We start from the raw sequence: 13,917 nt of genomic DNA, 5'->3' as shown, positions 1-13,917 counted from the left end.
GTAGTACAAGTACACGCAAGTACACGTACTTGTAGTACAAGTACACGCAAGTACACGTACTTGTAGTACAAGTGCACGCAAGTACACGTACTTGTAGTACAAGTGCACGCAAGTACACGTACTTGTAGTACATGTGCACGCAAGTACACGTACTTGTAGTACAAGTGCACGCAAGTACACGTACTTGTAGTACATGTGCACGCAAGTACAGTACACGTACTGTACTTGTACTACAATCGCACGCTAGTACAGGTACTTATAGTACGAGCGCACGCAAGTACAGGTACTTATAGTACGAGCGCACGCAAGTACAGGTAACTTGCAGTGCAACTGCGAGCAAGTACAGGTAAGTTGCAGTGCAACTGCGAGCATGTACAGGTAAGTTGCAGTGCAACTGCGAGCATGTACAGGTAAGTTGCGGTGCAACTGCGAGCATGTACAGGTAAGTTGCGGTGCAACTGCGAGCGAGTACAGGTACTTGCGGTGCAACTGCGAGCGAGTACAGGTACTTGCGGTGCAACTGCGAGCGAGTGCAGGTACTTGCGGTGCAACTGCGAGCGAGTGCAGGTACTTGCGGTGCAACTGCGAGCGAGTGCAGGTACTTGCGGTGCAACTGCGAGCGAGTGCAGGTACTTGCGGTGCAACTGCGAGCGAGTGCAGGTACTTGCGGTGCAACTGCGAGCGAGTGCAGGTACTTGCGGTGCAACTGCGAGCGAGTGCAGGTACGTGTGGTGCAACTGCGCGCGAGTACAGGCACTTGTAGGGCAACTGCGCGCAAGTACAGCTACATGTAGTTCAAGCATGCGCAAGTGTACGTACCTGTACTACAAGCACTCGCAAGTACACGTACCTGTACTACAAGCACTCGCAAGTACACATGCCTGCACTACAAGCACGCGCAAGTACATGTACAGTACAGGCCAAAAGTTTGGACATACCTTCTCATTCACACGTTTTCTTTATTTCCATGACTGTTCACATTGTAAATTCTCACTGAAAGTAAAACTATGAATGAACACGTGTGGAATTATGTACTTAGCAAAAAAAGGTGAAATAACAAAAACTTTTCATTAGTGTTGCATTGAATGGGGGGTGTCCAAACCTTTGTCCTGTACTGAACACTGCAGTACAAGTCTACCCGAGTACACGTACGTTCAGTACAAGTCTACGCAAGTACACACTGTCGTAGGACAAGCACAAGTGCACTACATATATGCATATCCTTGTCCTATATCTTATTTCTCAGTACCTTATTTCACAAAGCCTTCAGATCTCTGGCAACCTGGACAAAGTCAAAGATCAAATCCGAATCAAACAACTTAAAGGGGCTGAGTATTGACTTTTAAAATGGGAAAATCTCAGCTTGACTATTGAGAACTGTGTTAGAAGTATTTCCCTTAAACATGTTTCTTAATTTGTATTGAATTTTGGGGTCATTCAATGAATAACTGAAGTACAACTTTTACATACTGCTACTTTAATGAGATACATGAATACATACAGTACATTTCAATGAACCGATTTTAGGCTGTTTTGAGACTACCTGTAGCAATAAGCTCCATAAATATGCGATGTCTTATTGGGGAACCCGAAGGAGCGCACCCCCGGCGCTGGGACACCCCCGCATCGCTCCCTAGGGGCGCCGATGGGGAAGCGCACACTGCCGTCCCTCAACCAGCCGCCGTCGCATCGGTCGTAGCCTCGGAAGCGCCAGGCGGCGTACAGGTGCCCCACCAGCGCAAGCTCGGCCGAACGTCGACCACAAGCGCCACTTGCCTCCTTGAGGGAGAACGCGCCCGGGATGTAGAAGACGGAACCTGCCGGAGAAATTTTTCAGGAAAACAAGTAACGTCTTTTTCCTTGAAAAAATGAAGCAGGAAAAAATCTTTTTTCAAGGAGAGAGTAACAATAAAGTGGAACTTGCTTCAGAGAAAAACTTGTGGTGACGTCATTGATATCAAATCTCACCTGCAGTCAAAGAGGTGAAGCAGAATGCGTCGAAACGGTCTCTCTTCTTGTCTTTAGGGGAGTAGGTACGAATGCCGGGTCGGGCTTGCGCTCCGCAGGCGGGCCGAGGGCTTATGATGGGGTAGCGCACGCTTCCGTCCTGCAGCCAGCCCGCTTTGCACCAATCCAGACCCTCCGTCCAAGCTATCGGACACAACAAGCTAAATTTTTCATGACTTTAACGACTTTCACGACACTTCATGACCTTAAATCCATGAGTGTGGTGTGTTTGTTGTGCGTGCCTTGACCACTAGGGGGCAGTATAAAAAATAGACTGAGCTAGTATCTCGGATTTTTGCAGCGTCACTCATGTTGCTCCTCGAAATTAAAGCTGTTTTAAAAGAGTTCATCACTAGTAGACTTTTTTCTGGTAAAAAAAAACAAAAGGTTTAGATCAGGGGTGTCCAAACTTTTTGCAAAAGGGGCCAGATTTGGTGTGGTAAAAATGTGGGGGGCCGACCTTGGCTGACCTCCTTTACGCAAAACAATATATTTAAGCAAATTTTAGCAAGCCATTCTGTGTGTCACATTTGCTTTATTATTATTATTTTTTTAATTAATAATTTCAACAATCTCGCAACTAGCGTTCTCTTTCGACTCGGGCTCTTGCGAAATACTAATGCTGTAAAATTAAACTAGCTTCAAAAGTTGCTTCAATTTCTCGCTGCGTATCTTCCCTGTAATTTTGTTGTGCATGTCAGCGTGTCTTGTTTGGTAACATCACCTCACATTGAATTATTTAAAAACAGCGACTGTCTCTTTGCAAATGAGGCAGACACAGTTGTTGCGTATTTTATTGAAGAAATAGTCCAATTTCCACCTATCCTTGAAGCGTCAGCCGTCGCAGTCAACTTTTTCTTTGTGGATTGTCGCCATTTTAGAAAATTGGAAGTCAAGGATCACACGGGGTAATGTTGCTTAGAGTGCTGCTGCCTTTTAGTGGGTAACTGAGGAGCAGCATTTAGTGTGTAAGCTACTTCATATGCTGGTAGCAGTACTGCTGACCAATTTATTAAGTCTGTGTGCGGGCCAGACGTTACTGATCTTATGACAGAGGCTGGGGACCGAATGAAATTTGACCGCGGGCCGCATTTGGCCCCGGGCCGCACTTTGGACATGTCTGGTTTAGATGGTCTTCCTACGGAATTTTTTTGACCGATTGTATGAGGTTATGTAATTTATGAGCAGGGGAATTCCTGTAATTTTTGTACTACAGATTATAGTCCAGTGCTGTTAATAAAGTATATGGATTTTTACAGGTTTAAGGCTGTATGTCTTTAAAGAGTTGTCAAAAGTATCATCGTATCGATACGTTGTCCTTGGACCGAAGGTTCAACGGTTCGATTCCTGGCTACGACAGCCCATTATTGAAGTGCCCCTGGGCAAGGCACTAAACCCTCACTTGCCCTCCAATGGATTGGCAACTACTCTCAAGGTAGCAGCACCATTGGTATACATGCGGGTTTGGGGACCACTTGTGAATTCCAAATTCCCTTGAATCGACCCATGTCAGTGGGTGGAGCCGGCTCAAACGGGATCAGGATAGCTTTATTAGTCATTGACACCAGCTTTCACAGATGACAACGAAATTGCGTTCAATGAGTGAGCATCAGGCTGCTCCAGACGTTCCGCGCCGCCAACTTCTCTCTCTTCTTTTGGAATTACAGAGCAGCTACAGAAGTTACAGTGCACACGTATATCATACAACATAGCAGGGATATGACATGACGCACAGGTCACGTGCAGGGATTTTTTTGTTTGTACAAAAAAAGGAAAACTACCAGTCATGGCTGGAGGAAGGGGCGGTCAGTGATAGTAAGAAAAAGGCTGTAGCAGACTGGAGGGGGTAGGTTGTGTGTGAGTGTGTGTATGCACAAGTGTATCAGTATTTGTACATGTCTGTAGACAAAATAAGAGTTGCAGGGGCCTGCGACTGGCCTTGGGAAGAGAATCAAGGGCAAGAGATAGGGCCATCTGTGTGGTTCGCTCCAGGACAAGGGATGGGTGGGATAAGGGTGTTTGGGAAAAGGGAAAGGAAAATTATAATCGAATTAAGCCGACTAAGTAATTTAATACAGTGGTACCTCTACATACGATCACTTCGACACACGATCTTTTCGACATCCGACGTAAAATTTGAGCCGCCATTTGTTTCTACATCCGACGAGTTGCTCGAAATACGACGACATGACAGCACTGCAAACGAACGCACGGTGGATTTTCTTGTGTGAGAAATCAACACAGTTTTCAAAAAGTTGATACAGTTGGAGAAACAAGGAAAAAAGTGATGCTTACCTTTGAAATGAAGATGCAAGTTATAGAAAAATATGAGCTTGGGGTGCGCGTCCCTGAACTGGCTCAACAATACAGCTCCATGGTCCTCTTCCGACCACCGTTCGCCACTATTTATAAGTTAAGGTGACAATTATTATTGTGGTAACATTGCCAAGGAAATCGCCAGCTTCGTCACGTTTTTATCATTTATTTAAGAACTTATCCAACACAAAACGCCCATTGTCTTAAGCAGTTGACCGCTCTCAAGAAAACGAAAGTATTATCTCTACCGCACCGACCTATCTCACTGAGACGTCACCTTCGCGGTGCGTTCAGGGACAGTAAAAAGTGTCCGCCATATTAGAATCCGATTCGTTACATTATTTACAGGAATAATTATTAATTATTCTTCTTATTATTATATTATTCTGAATTATTTATTTATAACTTATTTGTTTTTCTATGTTTAATCGCCATTTGTAACAGTGCCAGCAGTATTTATTAAGAATTTAGTGTATGTTTTTAGGCTTTGGAACGAATTAATGGAATTATAATGTATTCCTATGGGAAAATCCTGCTCGACATACGACCATTTCGACTTACAAACAAGGTCCTGGAACGAATTAAATTCGTATGTAGAGGTACCACTGTATGTCCAAATACAGTTGGTCTTCGGTCTAAATCGTACTTCTCAGGGTGTAAGTGAGACCTCAGGTCCCTTAAGTCATTGCCAATAGTCGCGGTCTGCCTCCTCAGTTCCACCACCTGGCACCAGGTAGCATCCACTTTTCTCCGTCCTTCCTCGGACTGAACCATGAGTCCATGGAGCCAGTTCTCAATCCGAGCCTCGACGGGGTTCTCCAATGTCTTGAATCGCACCGTTTGATCCGTGGTCAATTTGTTGACTTTCTTGAAAGCTGCCGTCTTGGAAACTTTCCGGTAGGGCAGGGTGCCTCCTAAGCCAAGCAGAAGGAACCCCACGACCGTTACGCCAAACAGCCACATATCCCCGATATCTTCCACAGATAGGACAGTGAGACAGGCTGGCTTCCAATGATCCCATGAATCTCTCACGTAGCCAGCAGTAAAGGTCCCATTTGGACAAGACGACTCTCCTGGTGCACCGTGTCTTGTTGGAAAAAAATCTTGTCAATTGCACTGAGAGACCAACTAATCAAATTCATTTTCGTATGAGAGACCAGCAACAGTTGATCCACAGAGGAAAAATACAAAAAAAGCAGACAGACTAGACTGACGAAGATGGCAGCAGCAGGAGCAGGGAGGAAACACGTCCGCCCCCGTCGAAGGGAGGAAGAAAAAAGCCAATCCAAGAAACCAATCCATGGTGATAGCCAAAACACACACACACTAGCAGCAAATTTTTGCATTCGCTGCCAACCTCCTAGTTCAAATGGATTGGACATTTACAAGTTTAAAACTCATTTAAAGAGCTTTAATTCAGGTTATCTGTCCATCATCGTCGATGGTACCTCATGATTTATTTTAAAAATAACATTTATTTATTTATTTTTATCAGGAATAGAGTATTTTTTAAGGATCGATACAGAGTTCAAAACTTTTGCATTTTGATAACAGTCGTCTTCAAGTGTGAATATCCCTCCCTGCAGCTTATAGTAGTCGAGTGCGGCTTATGTGAACAAATACTGTTTTCTTGTCGAATTGGGTGGGTGCGACTTATAGTCCAAAAATTGTGGTAGTTCTTGCTCGTAAAAGGTACCTCTGTAGAGTTGCTCATAGGATGCCAGCATTCCGTCTTGCTCTTCGCACGCCACCTCGGCTTCGTGAAACGTCATTGCGTAGCGGCCCTTTGGGCTCTGATACGGGAAAACCACGCCTGAGGAGAAAAACCATGCATCAGCCAATCTATCGACTTGTCGGGACTTCCATTGGTTACCTTCGATCCTCAGCGTGACCACCACACTCTCATCGTCGATATCGTTGATGAGCTCGCACCTGTATCGGCCGCCGTCTCCCAGTTGAAGCGTTCCGAGCTGCAAGGAGGCGTCCATGTTGTGGGCCCGGCGGAGGTTTGCGCGAGGGCCCAGCCGGCCGTGCCGCTTGAAGGCGTGCGCGTTGGAAATCATCACGATGTTCTCCGGGCCAAAGCGACCCGGCTCTAGCTTGGTCCACTTGACTTTGTAGTGGTCGGGCTTGAATTTCAGGATGCACGGCAATGTGGCGTTCTCACCCCGTCGGCCGACAACTTCGGCGTAAACAGGCGGTTCCAGGAGATACTTCAGCTTGGAGGGGCGGTGTGTGGGGGTCGGGATCTTATTGGCTATCGAGGAGGATAAGTAGCCAAAAATTACTCAACAGTAGCGTTACTTCAAAATGATATTACTCAAGTAAAACTTATCAAGTACAGGGAAAAAAAAGTATTCAGTGAAAAGAATCCCCATGTATTGAGTAACTGTGTCATCAATATGAACTGTTGATACGATAACCTATTACATAGCCATATTAGGCTCCCCCAAAAATACACAAAAATCATAGAATTCTGCCAAGAAATATCTATAGAAATGAAACTTCACCTGTCCAAAGAGCATGCAAACCTTCTCTAGTGTAGGAAGCACATTTCCTGCCATGAAATTATAACGATCATATCTCCGGTTTTCCATAGTCCATGGTGCCAAATAAAAACTGGGAAATAGGTTCAAATCTGCGCTTTCGAGTAATGTTGACAGCAGCGTTCTAAGTCAAATAGTTTATTTTTTACAATGCTTTAAAGACGCCATGTGATTTTATTGGCTGGCGTGATCATAGGACGTCTAATTGGTATAATGCAGTCGTGTGATCAGGGGCCCTCGAAGTCACTCACAGCAGGGATTGTCCCCCTCTCATCATCTCATGAGAACCTAACCTGCTCGGAACTCGCTTCTATTTTTGGGGGCGATTAGAAATACATTAACACACCTCAGAGAAAAAAAACCTTATTGAAGAAGGTCCCACAAAAAAGGAGGCGCCACTGAGCTGTGTAGCCACGTCGTTATTGAAAACCAAAATGAATCTTCTAATTGGGCCATTTCGACCAATCTCAAATTTCGTGGCTCTATAAGCTGCCTAAGTCCCTGAAGAAATTCTACTTCCTTTTAATGGTGAACACAGGGTCGTCACAGCAACAGACAGAGACATATGGACATGAGCAGGGGTGCACATAATTTTTTTGCCAAGGTTCTCAGAGGAGGACCTGGAGATGTGACTTGGTCCTCATTGAGCTTGAGAGCCGACCCGCCTGATGTGATAAATTTATGACAAGCTTTACTTAGAGCCAATTAACTTTAATTAATTATATTAACAATTAATGCTTGATTAACATCAACTGGCACAACAAAATTGCCATTACTTTGAAGTGAAATGTAAAGAAATAAGAAGCACCAATTCAAAATAAAGGGCATTATGCGGCTCCCACATTAACTCCAAGCCTTTTTAAAAGTGGGATATCCTCCTCATAAGACCTCATTGAACGTGCATGTTTAGCTTTGTAAAATGCGAGCAAAAACACGTTTGTCAGTGCATGTCGCTGTTCATTACCTTTATTCCGCCACTTGTCCATAGGGCGAGTGGGGTCCTGTTTGACATCGATAGTTTGCTTAATTGCCACATGCTCTCTGTTTTTTTCGTGCTTTTCAAAGTTTGGATGGCTGAAATTCTTTGACCCTACATAAAATGCGCTGCTCTTATCGGCGACATTGGGATTCTCACGGCACATTTTGTACCGCATTTCCGTGCGAGCATCATTTGCTTCTAGCCATGGTACCTCCTGTAGCCACTTTTCAGCAAAAGTCCTTTTTTTCGGTAGCTCCGGTGACGTCTCTGTCGTCTGTCTGTCTTTTGACGGGGGTGGGGGAACACGGAAGTAATTTAGTGATGGCCAAATGAAGCCTCATGAAGCAATGAAGCTTTGCAGCCAATTGGTTTGCACATGTAGCAAAGCTTCATGGTGCTTCATTTACCCTATGGCGCCATCAAGTGGTCTAGAAGCCCAAGAGGTCAACGTTGTTAAGAATTCAATGGCTATTTGCTTGGGACAAAGATATGAATGTGCTTGTGTTAGTAATTTAGTATGTGAACAAAATACAACAAGTGCTAAGGGTAATTTGTTATTCATTTTTATTTAGAAATAATAGCTTTCCCACAGTGGCTGGCTTTAAACAGTTTTTTTTTTTTTTTTTTTTTTGTGGAAAATATTTCACCAGCTTTAGAAAATATTCTTTCACAAGGCACAGATGAAGCTGGGGTGCAGAGAAATGTGAGTGCCAGTTTATATAAATTTGGGTAGGTATTCTTTTGTGCCTCCCAGTACACTAATGGATTGTTCATTCTGTTGATGTTTGGTTCAGATAGGTACACACACACACTCACATTTATATTAAAGTAGTTTTTCTCCCTTACCTTATTGAAAGCAATCAAATCAAAATGTTCCCATACAGGGGAGGATCGCTCTTTTCGCGCAGGTTCCATCGCAAGCAAAGGACAAGGCTCGAAAAAAGATTGCACTGGTTGCACTGTTGCGCACAGATGTAACAAGTACAGGAGCCCGAAATCCACAAAATGTGAGATAACAGGCGATCGCCATTGCGTTTTGCAACCAATTTATACCGTAGTCTGTCCTGTTTTTGCAATGTGCGCCAAACGTTGGATCACTTCCGAAGCACTCACGAGATTCAGCCTCGCCGGCGGCCGGTGGCCGGCGGCGAGGCTTCCCACGTCATCATTTCCGGGTTTTGCCGAAATGAAGCACGCCTCGCTACAAGCTTCGTGGAAACCCCCCTCCCATTACTCGACACAAGCTTCGGAACCTCGGCTCATTTCGTCCCATCACTAAAGTAATTACTCAGTGTGGCCTGCCTCTTCAAAATTTTTGAGAAGTTATTTTCTCGTGTCTGCCGCAAATCCAGTGGTCAGCCATCGGTACGCAAAAGCGTATGGAAGCCGTTGAGGGCCAGCGCATTTGTCTACGTCCAGTACGCATGCGCGCATGCGGACCACGTACGTGCACCCCTGGACATGAGCCTTAAATTGTTGTATTTAAAAAGTTCTTGTAACTACAATGACCAACCTGAAAAGAACTAGGCATGTATAAGTAAAATGAGTGACTTTCTTTTGCCACTAGTTGGCGCTGTAGGGTTGATGCTAATGACCCCTACAGGACCCTCCATGGTACGACTCTCACCAAGCACAGGAAGTTTAGTGCATTTAGGTTGTGTATCTGACAAGTTATGACTGTTCAAAATTTGTGGCGAGACAAAATGGCGATGGTCATTTTCATTTTCCTGTTTGGACCCCTCTGCTTCAACAAAACCTCAATATTTTTCATCAGGCACCTAAACACCTGTCTTAATGCTCCCCAGATGCAGGTTTGAGGTCAATTAATATGGTGTTGGTAAATGGTGTTATACTTGTATAGCGCTTTTCTACCTCTCAAGGTACTCAAAGCGCTTTACACTACATTGCCATCTACCTACTGGTGACACAGCACCAGGAGCAATGCGGGGTTCAGTATCTTGCTCAAGGATACTTAGGCGAGTTCATCAGGGTGGAGAATCGAATCCACAACCTCTGGGTTGGGAGACAACTACTCCACCACTGAGCCACGCCATCCCCGTATGTTTACAATATGTTTTCCCTTGAAGGAGAGCCCGTCTCGTAAAAAAGGGCGTTTCCTGTTCCCAGCAGGGGTCGCCAGGCCTAATGGGTAATATTTCAATGTAGTCGTGTTCAGGCTGGGATACCTCTCATACATGCCAAATATGAAAAAGACTGAACCTTTTATCAGGGAGTTATTAGTCATTTAAAAAATTTGGCATTTTGCCAAAATAAGGGCCGACTTTGACACCCCGACCCGATCAGGCCCATGAATGAAAACTCACCGTTCTTTATAACTTAAGATCTCATATGTCTTATGAACAGTCTCACTAATTTTTAGGAGGATCCAACTAACCTTCTAGGTGCCAATGTCACAGATATGCACCCTGTAACATGATATAAATTTCACATTCAATCCAAATCACCCGATTTCCTGTTGGGTTAGGAATATGGATGCAAGAGATTTTTTGGAGCAGTTACGCACAAGGTATCAACTCCCCAAATTTCATCGCTCTATGTTGAAAGAACCTAATAGGAGAGGCCTTTTTGAAAAATTCTAGGCAAGGCAAATTTATTTGTATAGCACAATTCAACATAAGGCAATTCAATGTGCTTCAAGTCACATTCAATCAAAAGAACGTTAAAACAAAGGCAATCGAAACAGGAAATGAAATTATACATTAAAATCACAATAAATTGAAATCAGAAATGGAAATAAAGCAGAAAAATAAAATTGCTTGAAGTTTGAAATATGTAGACAGTTATGGATATGCTGTGGTAAACAAAAGCGTTTTTAGCCCTGATTTAAAGGCGCTAAAACAGTTTCAGCACACTTCTAGGGGGCGCCACTGAGCCATTTTATTACGTTTTATCGCAAAGTCACAGAATTATCCAAATTTACGCCAAGACACATACTGTATATGTGCAAATTTTGAGTTTTCGAGCATGTTAAAACCTCCGAATTGGCCATTTTAATTTGCCATGAAAAAATACAGGTAATAATAATCCTTTGCATTCCGATAGGACTCTCGCACCACTTGGTGCTCGGGCCCAAACAAGCATTTTGTACTTGGCGGAATCTTCCTTACAGAAGTGGTTTGATTCAGTGACACTGGAGCACACAACATTCAAACAAATTCAAGTCCATTCTTCAACAAGGCCACTCCAAAAATCTTCATTCTGGTAGATGTACCAATTCAGAACCAGAACCATTCTGATCAAGAGCAGAATTCATGGTTCCATCAATCAAGTAGTCCAGGCCCTGATGAAGCAAAGCAGCCTCAGAACTGCTGCGTTACATAAAAGTTGAATTTTGGTTTCTTGAGTCCATAGATTATTCTCTAGTCATTCAGATGTTTCTACAAAAGTAAGACAAGCCTTTTAATATTTTTTTTAGTCAGTAGCGTTTTCAGAGATGCTTATTTTGCTGAGTCGCTTCATGATTAGCTACATGAAGTGAGGCAACAGAGGTCTGCATTTCTTAAGATGTTGTCCTTGTTTCCTTTTTGACCTCCTGGATGAGTCGTTGCTGTGCTTTTGTGGTCATTTTTTGTTAGCCTGTCACTCTTGGGAAGGTTCCACGTGGTTTTATTTTCCGTCCATTTATGGATCCTGGCTTTGACTGTGGTCTGCTGTAGTCCTAAATTTAAGAGATTGCTTCCTAACCCTTTCCATGCTGATAATCATGTGCATTCATTAATTTCTCATCTGTTCTTGAATCTCTTCCGATGGTAGCATTTTGTTGCAGCTTTTGGTTGACTTCATTTCGTTTCTGACAGCCATTGCTGCTCTGACAGTTCAAGTTGTGTAAAAAGTTCAACGTTGCTCAAAGCATCTACAGAAGATGCGGCAAAACAAATCGCTCACTCAAAGCTCATTCATCTTGTTTCGAAAGCGTACCTGAGTGCAGAGCCATGGTGTAGGACAAGAAGCTCACGAGAAGAACCAAAGGAACCCTCATGTTGATGGATAAGCCGTGTGGTACTGCTTGAACTCACCTTTTAGTACACAAAGATGAAGTTTTAGGGAAAACAGTATCATTAGAGGTAGACTACGAGAAGATATCTTACATGATGTTGGAAATGGTTTCTGGTTAAGTTGTTGCAATTGTCGAAGTTTCATCCATGATGGCTCAAGGGTTCTCTCTATGTGTCTTGCCACGTAGACTTTCCTCGTCCTGCAACAATGAATTTTTTTGAAACCGAAGCAATTGCCAACTAACAAAGAATGGAAAGAGCTAGACATATATGGAGAATTTACAATTCAAGTACTTGGATGAGTGGCTGGATGGATGGATTACGAAAGCAGCACTCAATCTCAAATAGAGGTTTTATAATTGACAGTCTTACCCCAAATATGCCGAGTCTTCTGAAAAAGTGTATTCCTTGATCTGATTTTGGACTTTCAGCTTTCATCCAGCATCAGCCCTCTGACTCGCTCCGTCTCTTGCTTTCTCGCCTCACTTTGGTCATGTGGTCACGTGTGAGCCATTGTTGTCCTCTGCTGTGCTCCAGATGTTAATGACCATAATGGGCGTGACTTCGCTGTGCTTCTGTTGTTTCATGCGGCAGTCGAACTAGGATTTTAAGCGCACAACTCAAAATTTCTAGCATAAAGCTTCTCAGGGTGTGATTTTGATGTTTGTTCGGCTGTGGTAATGTTTTTCCAACGTTTCTGGATGTTGGTACTCTTTTGTAGTGCTAGGACTGAAAAAAGAATTGGTTCAAGATCAGATTTTGGTGGTCGTAATGCACTGTCTCTTTACTTGATAGGGACTAGTATTCTCAAGGTTTTATTTACAGTTTTATAGACTTCTCTGTCTGTTAGTTTTATTGACTACTCTGTCTTTTACAGAGTTTTTTAAATTACGTACAGCACACCGTCGCCCTTAAAATTAGTCAGCCGCACAAATCGTATCACTCGGCTTCAGTCCTTTGGCTTTGCTTCAACCTTCGGTCCCCAGATGCGTAGGTGAGGCCAGTACCTCACAAACCAGGGCCATGCACGGACTCGACTGGATGTCGACTCTGCCTCTGGGAACTCCTAGTATTTCGCAATCCGGCTCGAAGGACCAAATAAATGTCAAGTTCAAATACACAGTAAATCCTTTGGGTTACATTTATAAAATTACCCAAAATAAGGAGAGAATGCCCCTTGGCGTTTTTGGAAGTTGGCAAGGAGAATGCAATATTAGACTACCTACGTAATCCAGTTTCCAAGATCGTTCTAAACCTACCCTTCCCGTGAGCTTTCGTTTTATTTGGGTTGGCCCTAGCAACAGATAGGTGTCTTGCCCTAAGGGGCATTGGGGAAGCAAGCTAGTGACACCACGTGAACTTGTTTTGCTATGTGTGTGCGTGTAGGTGGAATTAGTTCATGTGTGACAAACCATCTTCATTTAGGAATATGCATTTAACAACAGATTAAATGTGGCAGTTTGAGTTCTTAATTTCTGCGGCTTGTCACAAGGCTGAGCAGTGGCGTTATGACAAGGCAGTTTTATTTTATATTCTTATTGTGAGCTTATACCGAAGCACATTTATTTATTGTAAGCGATCGATGATTTGAGTGTATGAGTATGAATTTAAGGGTCAGGGTTAAAGAGTGAGACTAACTAATCAGATTTTGTAGTTGATGGATTGGTTTGTGAGTTTGTAGGGAAACTGCTTTGCTAGTTATTAAAAGCAGCAGTTTTTCCATTGCAATGCATATTTGACACAAAGACACTTTTAATAGTTTTTGAGTGCTTGCTGTAGTTGTACATTAGATATCATCAGAATGGCTGAGAACTCTGTAGGGTTGTGTATATAAATATACTGTATATGTGTTGTATATAAAATATGAACTTCCGGTATCGATATCGGATCGGGATCGCAATATTTGGCCTTCGTATTACTTGGTATCGGATTGAATCCAAAATCACTGGTATCGCCCATCACTACTTCCCAGTGACTTTACATCAGGGGTGGGCAAACCGGTCCTAAAGGGCCACAGTGGGTCCTAGTCTTTGCTCCAACTGATCCAGCACAG

At 43.5% G+C, this 13,917-nt stretch overlaps 1 protein-coding gene across 1 annotated transcript; it reads right to left on the bottom strand.

Annotated features, from left to right (window-relative positions):
• Window positions 1–1,539: 1,539 nt before the first annotated feature.
• Window positions 1,540–12,054, bottom strand: LOC130915245 (hyaluronan and proteoglycan link protein 2-like). The gene is made up of 6 exons (XM_057835137.1): window positions 11,958–12,054; window positions 11,788–11,885; window positions 6,197–6,580; window positions 6,020–6,136; window positions 1,969–2,151; window positions 1,540–1,817 (listed from the first exon to the last, which is right to left on the bottom strand). Exons 2-6 carry the CDS (start codon window positions 11,846–11,848, stop codon window positions 1,540–1,542), a joined length of 1,023 nt encoding a protein of 340 aa, XP_057691120.1. The 5' UTR covers window positions 11,849–11,885; window positions 11,958–12,054.
• Window positions 12,055–13,917: the final 1,863 nt, after the last annotated feature.

Source organism: Corythoichthys intestinalis, chromosome 4, assembly GCF_030265065.1.
Source record: "Corythoichthys intestinalis isolate RoL2023-P3 chromosome 4, ASM3026506v1, whole genome shotgun sequence".
NCBI classification, from domain to species: Eukaryota; Metazoa; Chordata; class Actinopteri; order Syngnathiformes; family Syngnathidae; genus Corythoichthys; species Corythoichthys intestinalis.
This window is presented reverse-complemented; position numbering and strand designations above follow the sequence as displayed.